The sequence below is a fragment of the Prionailurus viverrinus genome, chromosome A1 (genome assembly GCF_022837055.1).
Source record: "Prionailurus viverrinus isolate Anna chromosome A1, UM_Priviv_1.0, whole genome shotgun sequence".
Lineage (NCBI taxonomy): Eukaryota > Metazoa > Chordata > Mammalia > Carnivora > Felidae > Prionailurus > Prionailurus viverrinus.
The window spans coordinates 101,514,340-101,538,107 of NC_062561.1; the positions used below are offsets into that span (position 1 = coordinate 101,514,340).

At 44.8% G+C, this 23,768-nt stretch overlaps 1 protein-coding gene across 1 annotated transcript in view; it reads left to right on the top strand.

The window, feature by feature from the left end:
- The first annotated feature begins 423 nt into the window (after nt 1-423).
- Nucleotides 424-23,768, top strand: part of SNX24 (sorting nexin 24) — a 159,549-nt gene continuing 136,204 nt past the window's right edge. The window contains exon 1 of the mRNA XM_047875941.1: nt 424-543. Coding sequence (XP_047731897.1) covers nt 484-543 — 60 coding nt within the window. The 5' untranslated portion in view covers nt 424-483. The remainder of the gene's footprint in view (nt 544-23,768) is intronic.

Here is a 23,768-nt window from a genome sequence, read left to right on the forward strand (position 1 = left end):
CCCAGGAGCTCCATGCTTTTCTGTCGCCCGCGGTCCCGCCATCCGCTCGGGTGGCGTGTCGGGAACTGCAGACACAGCGCGGGCGGGCGCCCGAAGGACAGGGAGCGCCCGGGTGCGGCCCGGTCCCGGCGCCTGGCGCGGAGGCGCGCACACCCCTTTTCTGCAGACTCACAGGTTTGCAGGCCCCGCCTCCTCCGGGCCCAGCTCCGCTCCGCCGCCCTGCGGGCCCGGACCCGGGAGCCCAGAGCCCCGCGCCCTCCGCCGCGGAGGGCCCCCAGCTCCCCGCCCCGTGCCCCCAGGAGCGCGGCGCTCCAGTGGTGCGCCGGGGGCGGCGGCGGCGGCGGCGGCGGCGGCTCCCGGCCGGGCCGCGCAGCCTGTGGGTCCCGGGGGCGCAGGGCAGGGAGGCGGGGCGCTCGGCCGGGGGCGGAGCTGCGGCCGCGAGCCCGCCCCCCGCTCGCCCTCCGCCGGCCGGCTGGCGCGGCCATGGAGGTCTACATCCCGTCCTTTCGCTACGAGGAGAGCGACCTGGAGCGGGGATACACGGTAGGCGCGGGCCGCGGCGGGACAGGGCCCCCGAGCGGGGCCCGCGGCTGCTGAGCGCGGTGGTGCCCCCGGCCGCCGCCCGCCCTGCGCGGGGGGTCCCCGGGCTGCCCTCCCTTCCCCCGGGCCTGAGGCTGGGCTGCGCCCCGGCGCGGTTGTCAGGGAGACGGGGCCCCCTCCGCGGCGCGGCGGCTCCGATTCGCTCCCTTCCCCCTCCCGGCCCCGCTCCGGGCCTCGGGGCAGGAGCGCGGGGAGTCCAGCCCTCGTGCGCCGCGCTCGCCATTCTCCCCGCCGCTCGCCCTCTGCAGCCCGGGGTGGGCTGCGTTCGTGTCTGGCACGGCTGCCCCCTCTCCGCCCAGACAGGAGTGGCTTCGCGGCGGATTGATGTCTGTTTCCAAGTTCCGTGGGTCCATTCAGATGGAAAACATGCTAATTAAAAAAAAATCATTTGTAGCGATTTATTAAAGCCCGAGTGAGCACGTGTGTTGCTTTTAGATGGCTTCCAAAGTTTTGTTTTTTTTGTTTTTTGTTTTTTTTTTCCTCTCCTCGTTCTGCAGTGCCTTGAGATGCCATCATCAGGTACTTTCTGAGCACCTGTTCCGTACCTGAGACTGATCCCTGAGAACTGAGAAACAGGGCCCCTCATCTCAGGCGTGGAAGAGTGTGTCGGGAGGGCGAGGGAGGGCCTGGGACCTTTGGGCAACGAGTTCAGTAAGTAAAGTGTGGGTGGTTGATTTCCCAGTGAACGTAGGCACCTTTATCTAGACCATCATTGCTAAAGGGAGAAATTCCTCATGCTGGTTGGACCTTGAAAGAATTTTGTTTCCAGTTGTTAAAGAGCAGGTAGGCAGAGAAGATTGCAGAGGGCAGCCTGAAAGGAGTGATCACATTATTCAGCTCTAACTCACTCACTTGCTAAACACCAGAGACTTTAATTCGGCGGGCAAGGGTTTGAACCTTTCTCTCCTCTAAACGTTCCTGGGTTTTGGTGACAGCCTATTTGGAACCTTGTGTGTTTTCATAGGGAGGATTAAATCGACCTCTCAAGGGAATTTTGAGAATTAAGAGCAGTGATTTAAAAAAAAAATCAGGGAGTATGTGGGCTTTTAGGATTAAGTGGACCTCTGGGTTCAGGTGTCCCAAAAGAAGCACTCAGAGTGCCTTCCTTTGGGGAGGAAACTACAACTGGGGAGGGTGGGGGAGGGCAGAGCTGAGATCTGTTTGGCCATTATTTATATAAATAAGTCTTTACAATGAATTGACATTTGGTTAAATATTGTCTATTTCACTTAAAAAGGGCGGGGGTGGGGGTGGGGTGGTGTGGGAGATTGAATTTAAGCTTGAACATATGCAAACCCTTTTCCTTAAAGCCTTGAAACCTGGGTTGTCTTTAATTCTTCCAGATAGGTCACTTCCCCCATCAGCATCAACAGTCATGGAGGGCTTACCATCTTGGGGACATTCTTTAGGATCTGAAGATCATAGCCTGGTTGTTTGGTCATTTTTAGACGAAGGCGGTCTCAGTAATCCAAACTAAAGTTAGTTACTTCCCCAAAGAAGCACTTTCAAATCAACATTAAGGCTTTTGGGCCATTAGCGATTCTCTTCTCTTACTGCATCTGTGTTTTCCCACACTGTTTTCAAATACCTTTTCCTGACTTGTATTATTACCAGGCATGTGCCAGGTTGTGAATTAAATCGATTTGGAAGGAGCCCGTTTCTTGGTCAACTTGGCAGTGTGAAGGTTGCCTATGTGATGACAGTTGGCGTGCTTTTTAAAAGTTAACTTTTTACAAAAATCCCATCTCATTTAGACTGGTAACCATATTGTTAAGATACCACTGCAAGTGATTTTTTTTTTTTTTCCTCTATGAGTCTAGGAAGCAGCTATTGGATACTTTGTTCCCTCTGAGCAGCTATTTTGTAACTGCTCAGCAGTTACTCATTTAGCAAATATTAACTGAATGCATGCTCCCTGTCTGTATTCTAGGTCCTGGGAATTTAGCAGCGGATAATATTTCGCCTTTAACAAACCCTCAGAATTTAAAAATACGATCGCAGGTTGCTCAACAAGAAAGTTGTGAAATAATGGATACTTCAGAGTAAAGCACATCTTTTTACTCTAGTGATTATGTCTGTTGTAAATTTAAGAAATAGTGTGCTCAAATTCAGTGATACGAGGTTCATTGTAGAGAAGTGTGGTTCTTTCTCCTTGCTTCTAATCCCTTGCCCTAAAGACATAAAATGTGGGACTGCTGTCTTAGAGACTTTTCTGTTTGCCCTGAAAACATGATGCTTTTTTCCCCTTAGAATAAGTTGTAAGATTCATCCTACAGCATGGATATCTTCCTGTGCTGATATGGATAGGTCTGTCTCCTCCTAGCTACTAGCAAAGGATCTTCCTCTTAAGGAATATTCCATCATTTGTTTACCCAGATCTCTTGTTCATGGCGACTGGCATTTGCTTCTAATTTTTAAAACATTTTTTTAAATCTTTATTTTGAGAAAGAGCAAGTGGGGAGGGGCAGAGAGAGAGACAGAGACAGAGAGAGAATCCCAAGCAGGCTTCACACTGTCAGCATGGAGCCTGATGCCATACAGGGGCTCGAACTCATGAACCATGAGGTCATGACCTGAGCTGATAACAAGAGTGGGACACTTAACCACCTGAGCCACCCAGGTGCTTGGACATTTGCTTCTAATTTTTAGCACCTGTGTCAAATGTTCGCCTGAGAAATCCCCATACATGCTTTTTTTATGCCTACTACTAGAACCTACCTAGAACCTTAACTAGAAGTGGTACTTCGGGGCTGTTTAAAGTTTTTATAGCTATTGCTCCATTGTTATTTAAAAAAAATTTACACAAACTTATGCTCCATGTACAAGGTAATTTACCTTTAAAGAGTGAAATTTTGCCCTTTGAGCACTTAAACATTGACTGTGGGCTTGCATGATGTCGAGAGGGGAATTGAAAGGTGCAGGGGTGTTGTTCCTTAGGGACTCTCAGCCTGGAGGGACAAGGTAGGAAAGGGCTAGGGTGCCCTGGTGTTTGCAGGGCAGAGGGAGAGGGCACTTGTGCTCTGCCTTAGGGTGGTGTGCGGGGATGGGGCTGGCGGAGGGCGGGGGCGGCTGCTTAGGAACGCTGAGGTGAGGTTTTTGCTGACATTGTGAAGTCTAGAAGGAGGAATTGCAGGGCAAAAATCTCATTTTAAGGGCAAGGCATTTTAAGCTCCCAGATTTAAACAAACAAGCAAACAAGCTGGGAGGAGGGGCGCTTGTAAATCATTTAAGTTTATAAAGAAGCCCGAGAGGATATTCTAACAAAATTCACATGCATTCAAGTAGTATTTCATTGGTGGGTTATTCTCTACCCACCTTGTGTCCCCATAGCTTATTTGTTGGCTGTCTGTTCCCCTGCAAGGCTCTACACTTTTTAAGACTCAGTGTCCGTCTCCACAGCTGTATTCCAGTACAGGGCCTATCACATAGTCAGAATTCAGTACATGTGCGCTGAGTAAATAGTGAGTGATTGAGTCTTCTAATGGGAGAGGAACACCGGAAGAACAGTGATTATGAGGCGTGAAGCAGCTCCCTGGGTGGGTGGGGGTCTGGGTGCAGACTGGAGTTTCTAGTAGCAGCAGGGATTCTGCAGGGTGACTCCTGACCCTCGAGAGAGGTGGGGAGAGACCAGCTCGGTAGCCTTGAGAGCTGTAAAGAACTGTGGACTTCAGCTCCGGACTTTGGGAAGTCGTTGGACGATTTTTAGGAAGGAAGTAAATACAGGATGATGAGCTTTGCATTTGGAAAGAGGACCCTGGAGCATTAATCATTTAAGGAATGCCAGCAGAAGGACCAGAAGGGAGAGAGGGTGAGAGCCTGAACTGAAGGCATCTGGGAAGGGAAAGGGGAAAACGCCAGTCTCCAGGGCCTGGCGACTGGATGTGAGGCAACAGTGGTGACTCCCGTGGATGCCGTTGCTGTTGACCAAATCAGAGCAGAAGCAAGGAGGAAACTTCATTTGGGGCCGGACGTATTGAGGTTTTTGTGATTGACGAGGCTGCTTAGTTTTGGAGCTCAGGATAGAGGTCTGGGCTAGAAATACCGCTCTAGGTGGTCGTTCAGCACAAAAGATGAAAAAGTATCGAAGTTGATGCTCTTCCCAGGAAGAGCATGTGGAGTGAAGAAAGATGGTGGACTGAAAGTAAACTCCTAGAGTCTGCCCGAGCAAAGATGTCTCAGCACTGCCTCCTGAGGGAGGAGGGGGAAGGAAGCAAAGGGGTGGGAAGAGAGAGAACGGTAGGTGCTTCACCGCAAGGAGGGTGCTGGCGGTGGCTGAGTGGTCTTGTAAGGATGTTGGACAGTTCGTTGGATGTGGTGGTAAGCAGGTCCCCGGGGGCGGGGTGGGGGACAGCGTAGGCTACTGTTTTCAGGTTTCAGGTATGTTGTCGCTAAAAGTAGCAACACCAGAATTGCTACCTAGGTAGCAACACAAAAGTTGAATGTATTAGATTTCATTTTTTATAGCTGTGAAAAAAGGCATTGAATTAGATGGTTTTTCGGGTTTGCTTTAACTATATGTGACTGTGTTATATGTGTCTGTGTTATGGTTATACAAATCTTTTTCTTGGATTCTGGACTCTCACTGATGTACCTGGTGTATCATGCTTTTTTTTTTTTTTTCTTTTTACTACATAAGGCAGCTTCATACATACATGATCTTAATGTTGAGATATATGTACGGAACATTATTGTTTTAATACTTTATGGAATAGGGGCATCCGGGTACTCAGTTAAGCGTCCGACTTCAGCTCAGCTCATGATCACGCAGTTTGTAGGTTCAAGCCCCACATCAGGCTCTGTGCTGACAGCTCAGAGCCTGGAGCCTGCTTCAGATTCTATGTCTCCCTCCCTCTCTGCTCCTCTGCCACTGTGCTCTCTCTCTTTCGCTCTCTCTCTCTCAAATTCATCTCAAAGATGAATAAACATTAAAAAATTTTTAGATGGACGCCTGGGTGGCTCAGTCGGTTAAATGGCCAACTTCGGCTCACGTCACGATCTCACAGCCTGTGGGTTCAAGCCCCATGTAGGGCTCTGGGCTGACAGCTGGGATCCTGGAGCCTGCTTCTGTTTCTGGTTCTCCCTCTCTCTGCCCCTCCCCCACTTGCGCGTGCACACTCTCTCAAAAATAAACGTTAAAAAATTTAAAAAATTTTTTAGAATACTTTATGGATTAAAATACAAAAAAATTGAACATGAGCAATCATTTACTCATTACTCACTTTCAATATTTTAAATTATTACTTCATTTGTCACCCCTTATTTTTCATTTTTTTACAATTCTGGAATATTTTAAAACAAATCTAAGCTATAATTTCACCTGTAACCATTTCACTTAGGATATCCAACAAGTAAAGACTTAAAAAAAAAAAACCCTATAACCAAAATGTCAGTATTGTCACACAATTATTGACACCTTAATATCATTCCAGTTCTCAATTCTTTTTGTTGTTTTTTAGCGTAACCCCAAAGCACGTATTGCCTTGGAATTAACAGTGATCTGCAGGAAATATTTTTATTGCCATGTTGTGTTTGTGAAAATGAGAAGTTGAATGAGGGCATCTGGCTATTCAGGAGTGGCCCTCCCCTCTGCTTTCACCTGGTGACCGAAAGGAACAAGTTGCAGATTAAAAAAAAAAAAAAAAAAATTGTGTGTGCTTGACTTCCAGAGGAAGCCAGGGCGTTTCTTCAGGATATGGGCACTTTCCCCCAAGAATCTCGGAACAAATACCTCTCCTTTCATACCCTATTAGTCCCACTTGGTTTTCAACCAATCCTGTTGCCGGGGGAGCTCCGTGAGCTGATTGGCTGAGACCACAGCCACCTGGACCAATCACCGTGGCAAGACTACATTAACTAGATGGAGTTAAAATAATAGGCCTTTCTGGAGCTGGGAATGAGGTCAGTCCCCTTCCTGCCACCTAACCCAGTAGGCACGGCAGTGGGAGAAGGTCAGAAGGACAGTGAGACCACGACGTCCACCACAGTATCTCAAAGTCACTCATTATAAGCATCTATGATGAAGGAGGCTTCTGTGTAACAAGGACATAGCTGCCACAGTGCCTCATGCCCATAAATTCACAGCATCAGCAAACATTAAATATGTGCTGCATAATTAAACCAGGCACGGGTAGGGTATGTTCCTTACCGTTAAAGACAGGATATACAATTGTGAAAATATTCTTGAACGTTAGCCAACACAATACTACCTTAAGAATCAAAATAGGGCACAAGAGGATTGAATTCTGCAAGTATGGTGCTTAGAAATTTGCGGACAGAAGTTTATTTTCCTTGGGCTAGAAATACATTTTGATCTTTTTTTTTTTGAATAGTTTTCATTTTGCAATTTATATATATTTTTAATTTTATTTTAGTATACTAATATTTTAGAGAGTGTGCAAGCAGAGAGAGAGAGAACCTCAAATGGGCTCCATGCTCTGCCCAACTCAGGGCTCGATCCCACCACCTTGAAATCATGACCCGAGTGAAATCAACAGTCTAACTGTCAACTAACTGAGCTACTCAGGTGCCCCGTAATTTATATGTTTTTTATTTATTTTTTATTAAAATAAAAAAACACATTTATTTATTTTTGAGATGGGGGGAGGGGCAGAGAGAGAGGGAGACACAGAATCTGAAGCAGGCTCCAGGCTCTGAGCTGTCAGCACAGACCCAGACGCGAGGCTTGAACCCACAAGCTGTGAGATACATCATGACCTGAGCTGAAGTCGGACGCTCATCCGACTGAGTCATCCAGGCGCCCCATATGTGTTTTTTAAAATAAACTTTTAATTGCAAAATAATTTTAGACTTACAGCAAAGTTGCAAAGTTAGAAAATGCGACTACCTGTATACCCCTCACCCAGTTTCCCTTGTTAGCATCCAGTATCACCATGGTAATGTCAAAACAAGGAAACTAGCATTGGTATATTACTGTTAACTAAGCTCCAGACCTTATTTGCATTTCACCAGTTTTTCCACTAATGTCCAATCCAGGATATTATGTTGCATTTAGTTTTGTCTGATGTGATGTGAAACTAAGTTAGTAGTCCAAATTACAGCACACTGTCTCAAAAATGAGGCGCGTGTGTCATTAGAAATGAACCTGTATGGATCAAATCAAATTTTAGCTATTTTAGTTGCTTTACGTGTAATTTTTACCATTTGGCAAAAAGCCTACTTGTTGTGTTCCACAAGTTTGTGACAGAGGCTGACACAGCCTAACGGTGAAAGGCTCAGGCTAGAGACTCATGCTGTCTGCGTTCAAATTTTGCCTCTAACATTTAGCTTGAAGTCTGACTTTGGACAAGTCACTTCATCCCCTGTGCTTTATTTTCCTCATCTGTAAAAGAGAATACTACTACCTACCCTGTAGAGTGGTTTGAGGCTCAAATGACATAATTCTTGCAAAGTGCAAGGAATAATGTATCAAGCTATGTTTATAATTTATTCTTTTTTTTTTTTAACGTTTATTTATTTTTGAGACAGAGAGAGACAGAGCATGAATGGGGGAGGGGCAGAGAGAGAGGGAGACACAGAATCAGAAGCAAACTCCAGGCTCTGAGCCATCAGCCCAGAGCCCGATGCGGGGCTCGAACTCACGGACCGCGAGATCGTGACCTGGCTGAAGTCGGACGCCTAACCGACTGCGCCACCCAGGCGCCCCATATAATTTATTCTTAATAGTAGGGACTGCCTTGAAGTTAACTTTTTTTTTTTTAAGCTCTTTAATGTCAATGAATAATGTAAACAAAAGTCCAGGAGAAATAGTCATCTGCTATATAAAATAAAATCTTTGCAAATACTCTGAAGTACTTCAGAAGTAACACCGTGGATTCATTTCATATTCTTAGTACAACTTTCAAACTGTGTGATCAATTCAGGTTTTGTTTTCTAGCCTTATTTACTGCCTATGTTGTTTTTTTTTTTTTCCCAAGATGCTACATAAGTGATTAGGATATATTTTAGAGGGCCTAGAGATACATGGTTCTCACCTCCTCTTTTCTACCCCGTTCCCAGCACCCCTGCAAAACACTGGGGCCATCAGGCTCACACCTTGCATTCTTACGCTGGTTTTCCAGGTTCTTATTCAGATTTTCAATGCAATTTTCTGTTATTTTGCTTTGAATGTGCTTTTTCTGTTTTAATTTCCTGTTGTCTTGCCCCCCCCTTCCTTTTTTGTTATGAAAAATTCCAACATATAGAGCAGTGAAGAAAATGATGCCTTTACTAAGCTTTTAAAATAATGAGCTTACAGCCAGCTTCGTTTCCCCTCACATTCTCCCCTCTTTCATTGTGAATCAAATCTCAGACCTGTCTCTGAGTATTTCCAGCATGTGTGTCTAAAAAACGAAGATTCTCCTTTAAAAATATAATCCTAATATAATTATCAGACACTTTAAAAATGAACAGTAAGAAAAAAAGCAGTAATTCTTCTATTATCATAAGTATCAATTCATTTTTACATTTTCTTAATTTTCCCAAGCATGTTCTTTTTTTAAATGTAGTTTGTTTGAATTTGATTGAAACTAGGTCCATATCATGTGATTGCTTAGTATGTGTCCTGACTCTTTTTTAATCTGTAGGCTCTTTTAAACAGTTCTGGGTTTTTTTTTTTTTTTTTTTTTTAATTTGTTTGTTTTGAGGGATACCCAGAGCAAGTTGGGGAGGGGCAGAGAAAGAGAATCCCAAGCAGTCTCCTTACTGTCAGTACAAAGGCCCCAACCAGGGCTTGAACCCCACGAAGCCTTAAGACCGTGACCTGAGCAGAAACCAAGAGTCGGAAACTCAACTGACTGAGCCCCTCAGGTGCCCCTTAATCTCTAAGTTCTTTTACCATCTCGTTCTCTTTCTCTTTTTTCTCTTACAATTATTTTGTTGTACAAACTGTGACATTTGTCCCATAGAGTTTTCCCCACTGAATTTTGCTGATTACGTCCCTATGATACCTTTTTCATTTGCTTACGTCATGAAAAGGCAGAGGCTGGGTCATTTTCAGCTTTGATTTGTGATGCTAGCAGCCCTTGAAGAGCATTGCCTAGATCTCTTAATTCCTTAGTGGTTGCTAAGTATTGATAGTTTAATTTTATCGTTCTTCCTTCATTTATTGACTTGAATACATGTGTACAAAGAAACTTTGCCTCGTAACTTGGTTACTCTGAGGTGTAGTTTTTCCAGGAAAAGCAGGATAAATGCCTGCTTCTTTCTTTTATTATTTATTTTTCAAAACCGTAAGTTGGCTGCCTCAAAGATCACAAATTAAAGGTTTTCAGAGAGGCTCTCTTTAAAAAATTAGTATTGTTATGAATTTGTGGATATTAGCATATTCGATACAATGTAGTCCCTTGCATTTATGATTCTGATATACTTTTTGCCCCTCTTTGGCCATCTTTCAAGTTTGGTTTCTTTGTAACGTTTTATATATTTTTGAGAGAGAGAGAGAGAGCACGAGCTGCAGAGGGGGTGGAACAGGGAGAGCAGGCCAGAAAATCTAAAGCAGGCTTTGTGCTGACAGAAGCAAGCCCCATGCAGGGCTCAAACCCACGAACTGCGAGATCACGACCCGAGTGAGCCAAGGTCAGACGCTTAACCGACTAAGCCACCCAGGCCCCGCTCAAGTTTGGCATTTTCCAATTGGGTGCTGTGTCACTGACACAATCTTAGTGGTCTTTGATCACTTCCTTGCTTCCTAACAAGGTATTCAAGGTACATCTTTTACCTTTCCTGCTCCAGGTCTGGAATTAGGGTTTTCCCTAAAGACCTCTGGTTGCTTGTATTGAGAAATGCTATTTAGAGACCATGAGCTGGGCACAGGGTATTTGTGAAGGTTTCGAGATCTCTTCGGTGGTCACAGCAGAGGAATTTTTTTAAGTTGAGGCCAACAGGAAATTTTATCTTGATCTTTTATCTTCAGTGGTGTCTTTTGTCTCGCATCGAAAATCTCAGTGCTTTAAATGCTGAGCCTGATGGAATTGGAATATCATGATTAGCAGTTTACTTTGTCTCGCATTATACACATCAGCACAGAGCCGGATGCTGGGCTCAGACACATACAGTGTGAGATCAAGAGTCGGGTGCTTAACAGACTGTGTCACCCAGCCTCCACCTTAGGGCTTTTTTTTTTTTTTAGAAACTGATTTTGTTTTATACTTGTGTTAAAGTATGTGCTGCCTTAGGTTTATCTGCTGAAACTGGCTTCTTTTTATGTTCCCTTCATTCTGCTCTCTTCCTCTCCCTTTGATGACCATTAAAAAAAACAAAAGTTGTTTATCTTTCCATTAAAAAAATGTAAACAAATACAGGTACATTTTTGTACCCTTAGATGAAACTGTAGTCTAAAATTAAACAGTAGTGTATTAAAACATTTCTTTCCACTTGCTTTTTTTTTTTCTTTTAACCTAACAATATACCTGTAGTTCACCCCCCACGGGCATATTTAAAGATGCCACCTCCTTTTCAGTAGCTCAGTTGTTTTCCATTTTTGGCTGCAGTCATTAGCCTTGTGCATATGTGTTTTTGTATTTTTGTCAGGGCATCTTTAGGATAGATTCCTAGCAGTGGGTTACTGGATCAAAAGGTACATGCCTATTTAATTTTGCTAGATATTGTCAAATCCCCTTCCTTAGGGACTGTGTTATTTTGCATTCCTATAGCAGTTTATGAAATTATGTGTTTCCTCCCAAGCTTGCCAGCTGAATGTGTTGTCAGGCCCTTGGGTGTTTGCCAATCTGATAGGTAAGCAGTGGTATTTCAGTATACACTCTTTGTAATTTGCTGGCTCAATGGCTGATGACTAGTTTGGGCATGTTTGAAACATGCTAGTGTTCCTTGTGGTTGCTTTTCTCTTTCTTTCTTTCTTTCTTTCTTTCTTTCTTTCTTTCTGAAGTAGGTATTGGGTGGGTGGGTATTTGAAATACACTATCGTCCCCTTGTTGATTTTTATTAAAAAGGCAAATGACTTAGGTTTTCACCCTATAATTCTCACTCGAGGGAAGAATCAGTGTGTAAGTTGAGTCCTACCAGCCGCCTTTCCTTAGTTCTTTGCATTTAGGCATTTAGAAGTTGTTTGAGAAACTAGAAGCTTCTCTCCCCTCTTCACCCTCACCCTTCTGTCTACCTTGCTAGTGGATGGATATTGTTCTTACTGTCAGGATTACACAAGGCAGGTAGAGAAAACACTCATTCATGTGATTATGTATTATGTGCTTAGGTCTCCCAGGCATTGTACTAGTGTTGTGGGCTCAGGGGTAACTGACCTGAATGCTTGCTCAGGAAGGATGAGTGGAAGTTTGCCAGTTTGGGCAAGGGAAGATCATTTCCGGTTCTGGTTCCAGGCAGGATGTGGTGAAGGGTAGGAAGTAATGGGAGTCAGTAAGGAGGGGTAGGTAGTGGGGGTAGAACACGAGTTTGGAGTTTGGGTTGAGTGGTTAGTGGGACTGTGGATACTCAGAATTTTATCCTGGAAGCAGCTGTATATAATGAGCATGTTGGTTGGTTGCTTGGTTGGTTCGTAGGAGAATAAAGACATCAGAGGTACAAAATGACCGAAACATATGCAAAGATAGTCACTCTCACCAGTAATTAAAGAAAAGCAAAGTAAAACAGACTTTTAAAAAGTGAATAGGCAAGGGACTCCTGGCTGGCTCAGTGGATAGAGCATGCGACTCTTGATCTCAGGGTTGTGAGTTCAGGTCCCATGTTGGGCATAGAACATACTGAAAAAAAAATAGGTAAAATGAAAATGATAAAAACCAGTACTGATGGGAATGGGGCTGAGGGGGGACAGGTTCTCTAACACCCTGTTGGTGAGACTAACTGGGAAGATGTATTTTGGAAGCCAATTTGGCAATATTTATTAAAGAAAATGTATACTCCTAGTCTTAACCTTTCCCATTCTTTGGTCTCTACCCACAAATGTACAAAGGTAGACACATGAAGCTATTCCTTGTAACATTGTTTATAATGTCAAGAAAATATGGCAACTAATCGTTTGTTTAACAGATGTTTATTGACAGCCAGCCGTGTGGCAGGCACTAATATGCCTGTTGGAGATAGAGCAGTGAACAGAGCAGTGAAGTGTCCCCTCAAGGAGCTTACATTCTAGTTGGATGGGTGGAGAGGGTCAGACATAGACCTGACAAGTACATTATACATAATATCTCAGATAGTGATAAGTGCCACTGATTCAAATATACGTGGGAAGGGAGTAAAGAGTACTGAGAAGCCCTCCCTGGGAGAGTAACAGTAGAACTGAGCCCTGAGGTTGATGAGGGGTGAGTCATGAGGTAATCTAGGGGAAGAGTGTTCTGGGCAGAGGGAACAGCACGTGCACCAAGGGCATGAGATAGGAATGTGCCCCCTGTGTTGTAGGAATAGAAATGAGTCCAGGGCAGTTGGACTGAATCAGAGAATAGAGGGTGGTCCGAGATGAGGCCACAGGTAATATGGTAGAGGGATAATGTGAGGTAGACTGGCGGGTGGTGAGGACCGAGCTGGTAGGCCTGGTAGGCACTGATAAGACTTCTACTTTCAGAGATGGAAAACAGGAGTAATGAGGTTTAGTAAGTACTGGCCACCAGCCATGTGCCCTCTTTGAGATGCTGAGGACCCAGTGAAGAAAACACATGGAAATCCCTGCCCTTATGTGGTGGTGACAGGAGTTGTTTTAAAAGGATCAGTATTGTGGCACCTAGGTGCCTTAGTCAGTTGAGCGTCTGACTTGGCTCAGGTCATGATCTCACGGTTTGTGAGTTTGAGCTCTGCCTCGGGATTTATGCTGACAGCTCAGAGCCTGGAGCTTTGGATTCTGTGTTTCCCACCCACCCACCCCACCCCCGCTCTCTGCCCCTCCCCTCCTCAAGCTCTGTCTCTCTGTCAAAAATAAATAAACATTAAAAAAAAAAAAAGATCATTCTCATTTTGGTGAGTACAGACTCTAGGAGTATTGGGTGTAGCCACAAAGCTCAATTAAAGAAGCTATTGTACTTTCCTGGGTAAAAGATGATGATGGCTGAGAACAGTTCTATAAGTAGACATAGTGGAAGAAGGTTGCATTGTGGGTAGATTTCTGCTCATGGAGCCTGTGGGATTCACTGATGGATTGGATTTGGAGTGTGAGAAAAAAAGACCCAATAGGAGGACTACTGAAATGAAGAATTGGGGTTGAGCAGATTTTGGAGGAAAGATCAGAAATCCTATTTTGGACGTGCTCAATTTGAAATGTGTGACCAAATATCTGGGTGCCCTGTGCCCCAGTCAGCTTGACACATAACAGTAACCATCACAAACCTACCCTTTGTCACGTGGACACGCCTGCACATCTCCTCACACCATACCTAAGCTACAAATAAAAACACTGACAAGGTCGTAGTTCTGCACAGCAAGATACAACTCTCTAGTGTGCAACTGAAAACACGTGAACCCCTTACCCCGAAGAGGTGATGAATCCTGAGTCATGTGTACTCTTCTCCTTGATATCCCCTAAGTTAAATACTATGATGTTAAGTTAGCACTCCTCAAATTCTGCGATATGAAGTCATTACCTCTTATGTTCCGTGATAAAGTGATGAGAGGGAAGAAAAAGATATCTGCTTTACATATGTTAATAGGTGAGCACATAAACGTACTGAAGACAAAATAAGGAGGGAATATTTTGACAATTCCAGTCCTCATTTCTGTGACCTGTCACATGGTCATGGCTGGTATTTATAACTACTTTCTTTGGCTGCTCACTCTGTATTCCCTTTGTCTTCAGCGAACACCTCAGCTGGTTGTGGTTCTTTACTACGTAGGGTGACTCAGATCTTTATTCCTGAGGGGTCTGACCATTAGTAGTCCTTTTTGAATTGAGTCATTGTAGCTTTCCATGGACTTTAATCACAGGGCATCTTACTACTAAGAGACACCCTTAAGGATCTCCTCCTATCCTACATTTGATCTTCCTTGTCTCCACTGTGGTCCCCTTTCCCCTTGCTAGTCAGGATCAGTCACCCCAGCCAGCACAGTCATCCCCTCCCTTGCTTGTTGATTCGGAGACACAAGGAGCTCAAAGTGGCCACGTGGCAGTCTTAGCTTCCAGTTCAGTAGAATTGCTGTGTCTCCTTGTGGAAGCATTCATCCTTGTGGAACTAAGACCTCCAGGCCAACAAAGCATAAAGTCACAGAGACTGGAAGCAATAATTTTGGGCACCTAGGGGTAATAATGAGTGATGTCACTCCCATTTCTATGCCTTGATTCCTAGGACTGCGAATTCTGGTTATGGGGACACAGCATCAGGTACTGGACACCGATTCAGGCCATATGCGGCCACTTGGAGAACTTTGTCCCAACCCTGCAAGGTGTTGCCACCCAGCTGGCATTGTAACTGAGCGTGTAAAAGGCCATGCCACCATTCTTTCCAGCCACCTGCTTGAAGACGGTGGGGAACATGATCATACCAGTGAATTCCATGTTTATGGACCCACTGCATCATTTTGTTTACTGTGAAATGAGCCACTTGATCAGAGCAGTGCTGTGGAATACCATGGTCATGGATAAGGAATTCCGTAAGTCCAAGAATGGTAGTTGTAGCAAAAGCATTGCACACAGGGAAGGCAGATCCTTATCCAGAATAAATGTCTATTTCATCGAGAAACAGACACTGTCCCTTCCACAATGGAAGTGTAACCCATGTAATCAGCCTCCTCCTGTGGTGCCAGATTGGAGGTGCAGAACTGGCCTCTACTGTTGGCAGATTGGGCACTCAGTGGTGGTCATACCCAGACTGGACTCACAAAGTGGAAGTCCATGTTGCTGAACCCGTGCATAACCTACATTTCTGTCCCCATGGCCATTTTGTAAGCCCATTGGGCAATGACAGAAGTGACTGGGGAGAGAGCCTGACTGGCATCTGCAGAACAAGTGATCCTATCTACTTGATTGCTAAAATCTTCCTTTGCTGCAGTCACTAGTGATGAGCGTTCACATGAGACACAAAAAAGTTTCACATGTTCCTCCTCCCCCTCCCTTCCCCTTCCCTTTCTCTTCCTCCTCCTCCTACTCCTTTGTTGCCTCCTCCTTCTTCTTCTTTTGCCTATTCAGAGAGGTCTGTCTAGGTAACCTCATCTTCCCCTTTCCTCAGAGCCAGTTTTCTAGTCATGTTCTTTGCACTTCCCTGACCATCCAGCCAAACTATTGACCATAGCCCGTGCATCAGTATCTAATCGCACATCTGACCGCTTCTCCTTTTCAGCCAAGTGAACTGCTAGGTGCATTGCTTGAAATCTGCCCCCAGGGAGGGTTTCCCTTGACTCTTGTCCTTCCTAGCTGTCCCAGAGAGGGACTAGATGGCCCAGGTGTACATTCACAGGAGGTGCTTGCATATGGTACAGACTCCTCCATCGACCAGGTCCTTCCTCTGTCAACTAATTCTGGGGAACTCCTCATGAGGCCACAGGTGCAGGCTGGAGAGGGAAGCTAGTGCGGCAGGAGTGGGGACCAGGGGCACTTCTTCACATAACTTGTGCCTTCAGGACCGGCTTGGGCTTGATCACGCATATGCCATTTTAATTTGGTAACCAAGTGTTGCTGTGCCCAGCTTTATAGCTTGGTGGGTCAGATAACACCCACTTCATGAACGGCAGCTCAGGTCGCCTGGTAACTTGGTAGTCTCTTGTCAAGCCTCCAGTCCCTCCTAAGATGCAATAGCAAGCCAAGAACTGTCTCAAAAGGAAAGTAGCTATTCATGGAGGATGGCCGGGGTTTTGCTCTAACTTCCTAAGGACCTGTGCTGTCATTCACTTGTGGGGGCCTGCCAGAGGCTCAAAACAACATCCCTGTCGGCTTCTGCCACTTCATGCACTATGGGATCTGGTGGATCATATTGACCCATGTGGCAAAGCACTTTGCACAGCACTCTGGACCTCTTGCAGATCCTTCTCTTGTTCTGGACCCTAGTCGAAAGCATTAGCTCTTGGGGTCATTTGGTAAAGGGGTTGGAATAACACACTCAGAGTAAGTTGCCTCCAGAATCGAAGGAGGCCCACCACATTATAATTTTTTTAAAAAATGTTTATTTATTTTTGAGAGAGAGGGAGAGGGAGATTGAGAATCCAAATCGGGCTTCAGGCTCTGAGCTGTCAGCACAGAGCCCAACGTGGGGCTCGAATTCACAGACTGTGAGATCCTGACGTGAGCCGAAGTCGGACGCTTAACCGACTGAGCCACCCAGGCACCCCTAGGCCAACCATCATAGGAGTCAATCTGCTTTGCTCAGTCTGTAGGTTGAAATATTAATCTCACCCAAAACCACTTCACAGAAACACAGACAACAATGTTTGACCAAATATCTGGGCACCCCACGGTAGAACTCACCATCACACTTCCTTCTAAAATTGAAAGATGCACTTCATCAATAAACATGGTAGTGTTTTTCTTTCTTTTGTTTTAGTTCAGATGTGCGTGACACGAGAAAACACACTTTAATATTTTAGGATCTGATATTTATGGTAAACTATGTTTAGTGCTTTCTTGCTCTTGCAAGGTTCTTTCCTTCAGATGCATACCCGTGGAAAGTTTGCACCTCCGTTTCCCAAACGTGATCGTAGTGCAGGGAATAAAAGTTTGTAGGAAAGGCCTGCTTTCCTTGTTTATTATTAGTGGACAATTAGATCTCATTGTCAGTAAAAATTGATGGCGGCAGCTTCCAAATTATCGAGCCTGTGCTAATAAATGCAACAGTTGTTCATAATTTGGTGGCAAATGACCTTTAAATGTAGATGTTTACGCAGGCTGTCCTTGGGGAACAATTTAACTTCCAAATGACACCCATGAGTACTAGTTATCATTTAAATATGCTTCCTTTTGTCAATAACAGAATAACAAATACTGGTTAGATTTCTAATGTTGATTCAGATACCAGGGAACCTGCTGAATAAATTAGTGTACATTTGATTTATATTGACCAAAATTTTTTACACTGCTGTGTTACAGGTCAAGGTGGCATGCATTTAAATGCATTGTAGAGCAGAGGTCATGCTTGACTGACACGAATGCTTACACTGTTTTTAATTAACTTTTAAATATTATCCTAAAATTCCTTCTCAAATACCAATTATTAGGAACAGGAGTGAAATTAACTTAGTCGAGAGAAACCTTATTTTAAAAGTCAATAATCCTGATCTTTCCCATAAAAATTACTGGAGTAAATTATTGCTACATTTTTACCTTATAATTTGTAAAGAAATCAGATGCGCTTTTTTTTTTTTTTTTGCATCACAGACTCTGAACTCATGGTGGGTTTTACATGGGTAATTTTGCAGAAATAACCTGAAATAGTGTTGAAAATAAATTTTGCAAAGGAATGAACAGTCTTCCGTAGCGCAGGAAGTACATTACCAGGCAAATGCGTGTCCTTGGCGCTCTGAACTTTTTTGTTGATGTTGTCATGTGTACGTGGAAGGAGGATGGTTTGCAGGGTGCAGATGTGAGTGGATTTTGTCCGCCAGCCATTAGTAGTCCAAAGTAGTGTACGTTCTAGGGAAGCTTTAATCAACAGCTCATTTGCCCTTTGAGACGCTGTCTTCACAATGAACGCTGCTGCTTTTGCATAGAAATATTGTTGGATAAAAAGCATTTTGCTATCAGTGTAGAATTTATTTCATTTATGACCCATGCCAGAAGGTTCACATACTTCGGAAGTTTAGAACTGAAATGCACAAAGGTTGTTTTGTTTTGTTTTAAACCATGAAGATCTTTGTAGGCAATCAAGAGAGTGCTTTGGGAATTCAGGAGAACCTTCTGAGCTTTGCTTCTCCGGAAGCTGCGTGGCATCTCCAGAAGCTGCAGGACAAACCTCCTCTACATTAAAACATTGCATCCACAGGAACTTTTCCACTCCCCTCCAAAGCCAAAAAGGACGTCTGCTCAGCCTGCCTGCAGTGAATGGCATTGGTGCTGGGATATCAGTTCAGTTTCAGCCACAGTGTGGGTCCTTAGCTGGTAGCTTTGTAACTAGGCTTCAGTGTACCCAGAGCAGCATTAACCCCAGAATGCCCAGAAGGGCAAAAGAAGGGACAGTATTGAAAATAGTAGTAAGAGAGAAAAGGAAGTGGGGATACTAAAATTGAAAGTGGCAGGAGAATGACAAATGTTGCATGTGCCCAGGAGATGAATCATTCAGTAGTGGGAAGGCTTCTGAAGGACAGAGAGACAGTCATGTAGCATTTCTCTTAAGTGGGCATGCCCGTAAGAAGTGATTGATGAATGGAAAGACTTTTTGGGTGGCAGCCGATGCTAAGGGAGGAGGCAGGGAGGAGGAGAAAATAGGCTCATAGTCGATGTGATGGTGCCGCTGGTAAGGTAGCACTTTGGATCTCTGTCCAAATCAGGGCTTGGCTTCTGGTGCAAATAATGAGCTGCTAAGGCCGTGGCGCCCAGCCCACGCTGCACCCTGCAATCACCTGGAGATCTTTACCAACTGCCAGTGCCTGGGTCCCACCCTCAGGGAGTCTGGTGCTTCTGGAATATGGGTTGAGCATGAGAGTTTTTATAAAGCTCCCTGGGTGATTCTAATGAGCAATAGAAATAGAGCACTGCCATAGAAATGTCCCCAAGATTCTTGTGGAGATCATTAAGGCACGTTACTTGTCCCCATACATCTTAATAGGGTAAGTCTATGGTTCTTGGGAGAGATTAAACACACACTGACTTTTCAGACTCTCTGCCCAGAGATTCTCATGTAACTGGGGCTCCAGCTTTGGTATGGTTTCAAAGCTCTCCAGTTGATTTTAATTTGTAGCCAAGCCTGCAAATTATGGAGTAAGTGACTTACCCTGTTCTGAAAAAGACGCCCTATAGAGTGCGGAGTTAGCACGGAGGAGGAGAAACGTTAGCTTTGTTTAAAGCTTTGAAGGACCGGTTCACATTGTGATTCAGCAGGAGTGCATCTAGGACTGAGGGCCTGAACCACTCTTGATTCTTTGGAGCCATAAACCAAATGAACTTAAGCTTTTCTGACCTCACCAGGTTTGAGGAACTTCTTAAGGAGAGTCATTTCTAAACTTTGGAGCCAGACAGAATTGGTTCCACATTCTAGGTGTGATACTAGTGAGTGTGCTTGTGCTGTACAAGCCATAAACCTTCCTGGGCCTCATTTCCCTAAAATGCTTACCTCCTTTTTCTCTGAAAGCATCCTTGTAAGTTCTGGGCACAGAGTAGGAACTCGCCATGTGGGCGGCTCTTGTTATTTCGAGTACTTTTTTTTGGTTTGTTATCTTAAGTAATCTCTACCTCCAAGGTGGGGCTTGAGCTTACAACCCCAAGATCAAGAGTCACATGGGTAGTGGACCGAGCCCGCCAGGTGCCCCATTTCTGGTACTCCTAATTAAATCTTTGACAGTATGGGTAAAATGTCACGATATATTTTACCTTCCTGTCATCTACTATGAAAGTTTTTCCTTTTTCCTTGCTTTTGAATAACTCTATATTTAATGCACTGCTTTAAACAAATTCTTTTAAAAAAGTAATATCAAAAGAACCTTGCAGTGCTTTCGTATTAGAGAATGACATCTACGGTGTCCTAGTCATTTCATCTGTAAGAACACGTGAAGAGTGCCAATGGTATGTTTAAACATCGAGTTATTGACAACTATTTGTCAATCACAGAACCCCTAGGTGATGTGTCAGCCACTGTTCTTTGCTTTAGATGCTTAACAGTGTTCTCAGGTAAAACTTTGAATTGGTTTTCTACATTCTGCAAATATAAAGTCTTTTTAGAAGAGGCCAGACAATCCTGCCTCCATTTATAAGTGTTTAAGTATATGGCACTGGCTTGGCAGTGGGAGTGAGGCCATCCCCTATCCAGACCCATTCTTGGTGTTCTGCTCTGAACTGAGAGAGAGGGAGAGAGAGAGAGCGAGCGAGTGCAGGGGAGGGGTAGAGAGAGGGGGAGAAAAAGAGAGAATCCTAAGCCAGCTCCACACTGTCAGCGCGTGGGGCTCAAAGTCACAAGTTGTAGGCCAACACGGGGCTCAAAGTCACAAATTGTGAGACCATGACCTGAGCCAAAATCAAGAGTTGGACACTTAACTGACTGAGCCGCTCAGGTGCCCCCAGAAGTAGAACTTTTGACTTCTGACTCATCATTGTTCAGCTTTGCTAGGTTCAATTTTAACAAATCATGTTTTAACCTAGAGTTTTGTTTTGAAGCTGTTTTCTACAGTCAGGGTTTGCTCCTTTACTGACTCTTGGGTCTAAAAAAGTACCGTGGAACTCATCTTTTTTTAAAATTGTATTTTATTTTAGTGAGAAAGCATGCAAGAGTGGGGGAGAGTGGCAGAGGGGGAGAGAGAGAGAATATTTAAAAAATTTTTTTTTGACGTTTATTTATTTTTAGAGAAAGACAGAGCATGAGCAGGGGAGGAGCAGAGAGAGAGACAGGGAGAGACAGAATCCAAAGCAGGCTCCAGGCTTCGAGCTGTCAGCACAGACCCCAATGTGGGTCTTGAAGTCATGGACCGTGAGATCATGACCGAAGCCAAAGTTGATGCTTAACTGACTGAGCCCCCCAGGCACTCCAGAGAGAGAGAGAGAGAGAGAGAGAGAGAGAGAGAGAGAGAATCTTAAGCAGGCTTCATTGTCTGCACAGAGTCTGACCACATGGCTTGATGCCATGCCCCTGGGATTATGACCTGAGCCTAAATCAAGAGTCAGATGCTCAACCCACTGAGGCACCCGGGAGCCCTTCTGTGGCCTCATCTTTCTGTGGCCCAGAGGATTCTAAATGGGTGTCAGGGGAGGCTGGCGGTCTGTTGAATTGGAAGTTTAGTTCAGAGTTTATGTGATCTGCTCCACAGCAGCACATTTGCAACCTGGGTACTCTACGTGGTCTGAAGAGGGGACTGCCCGGGAGAGCCAGGAAGAAATGCCAGGTGGGAGCTGTAAGAGGTAGCAGCGGATGAGGGTTGGCAAAGAGGCAGAGAAGTGGAGTGTGGGACACAATTTTATCAGCCCCAGTATTTACTTGTATTCATTTATTCAGCCAATGGTGCTAGAAGGCCTGCAGTATACCAGGCACTGTACTGGGCCCTGGGGATGCCATCATTTCCTTATTTTCTCTCCAAGACCCTCACGACATTCCAAAACTCTCTCTCGCAAAGGGATTCTCCCTGTTTGTGAACACAAGGTACACTGGAGCTGTAGTAAACTAATCGTGTGTTGCCCCGCGGATTGCTGAACGTATACGTATGGTTGTGTTAATAAGCTTAAATTTGAACGCATTGGGAACTTGAGTTTCCTTGTCTTTAAAATGGGTTAACATTAGTACCTAACCCATACAGCCACTGCCAAGTACCCAACCTGCAGTGTCCTTGCCACCATTAAATGAAATAGTGCATGTGAGGGGCGCCTGGGTGGCTCAGTCGGTTAAGCGTCCATCTTTGGCTCAGGTCATGATCTCATGGTTCGTGAGTTTCAGCCCCACGTCGGGCTCTGTGCGGACAGCTCAGAGCCTGGAGCCTGCTTCAGATTCTGTGTCTCCCTCTTTCTGTGCCCTTCCCCAGCTGTGCTCTGTCTCTCTTTCTCTCTCTCATTCTCTCTCAAAAAAAAAAAAAAAAAAAAAGAAAGAATGCATGTGATATGCCTGGCAAGGTGTTTGCCCCATACTATAGTTGGCTCAGTAAGTATCACTCCTGTTATTAGGCCTCTCTCTGCCTTCACAGTCTCAGCTTAGCCTTTTCCCAGAAGGCTAGGCACTAACGTTTAGTCAGGAAACCTTTGTGAAAGTCAGGAGGATGTCTGGGAGAGGGGACTCTCGACAGGTTGTCTCAGATGCTGGGGAAGGAGGGATGGGACAGTAAGTAGACGAGATTGGTCAAGTGGAGAGGAGCGTGGTCAGCATGTTGTACTTGATCTGATATTGAACTGCACAGCATCACAGCCAGCTCTTGTGAGTCAGGCAGAAGCTGAGGTTATGGTTATTTTGCAAACTTGACCTCTTTGGGAAGATGTTCTATGAGAGGGGAAGTAGCAGTGTGGTTCAAGAGTGCACTTTGCTGTTGGTGACATGGAACCACTTCCTAACCATGTGTTTGATGACCACTGGTTGCCTAAATGCTCTGAGCCGTGGCTCCCTAAGTGGGAATGATAGTTCCTGCTTCGTAACTAATAGGGATTGTTTAAGCAAATGAAATAATGGGTGTAAAGCAGTTAGTTCTGTAGTTGTTAGCGTTGGCATATGTTTCTAAAAGCTTACATCTTTATGTTGGATTTCTAGAGAGGGTTGCCTGAGTGAGGGTTGTGTGGGATTTCTGACATGAGTACCATTGCAACCATAAATTCATCTCCTGTTCCTCTGCTTTACCACCAAAGGAAAACTAAAACAACAAGAAGAATGCCTATCAAGTAAAAATTTGAGAGACATTTGAGTATGTGGGGGCTCATGAAGTTGAGTTAGAGTTTAACCCCTGTTGATTTTATCCATGAACTATCCAGAACTGTGTCTTTTGAGCAGTAGACAGACCCTGTCAAAACCAATTAATGATAGGAGTGCCTGGGTGGTGGCTTAGTCCAACTTCAGCTCAGGTCATGATCTCACAGTTTGTGGGTTCAAGCCCTGTGTCGGGCTCTGTGCTGACAGCTCGGAGCCTGGAGCCTCCTTCGGATTCTGTGTCTCCCTCTCTCTTGGCCTCTCCCCTGCTCATGCTTGCTCTCTCTCTCTCTCTCTCTCTCTCTCTCAAAAATAAATAAACATCAAAACCAATTAATGATAGAGTTTTAACAAATGAGAAATTGATGCTGTGGGAAGAGATTACTGAGAACACTAGAGCTCACATATTAAGACCTCGTTTTTATGGAGAAAAAGTATATAAGTCTTATGGATTGCCCATCTAAAGATGCACTTGTCAAGAAGTCTTCTCTTAGTATTCTGCCATCCTTTGCTTGAGGCTTACACTCTAGGAGTGCGCCGCCTCATTTGTAAGATGAGAACTAGCATTGAGAGCCACGAAGAGAGAAAAGTCATGCAGATAATCAGTAACAGGCACCTAGCACAGTGCAAGGCATGGACTGAAAGGCAGCTGCTCTTGTCATTGGGCATCCGTCAAGCTGGCAGAGAATGGTATGTTCTCGTTTTACTTCTGGTGGTGTCACCTCTGTCTCTGGCCTGGGCATCTCTGCTCGCTTGCCCGTTGCCACG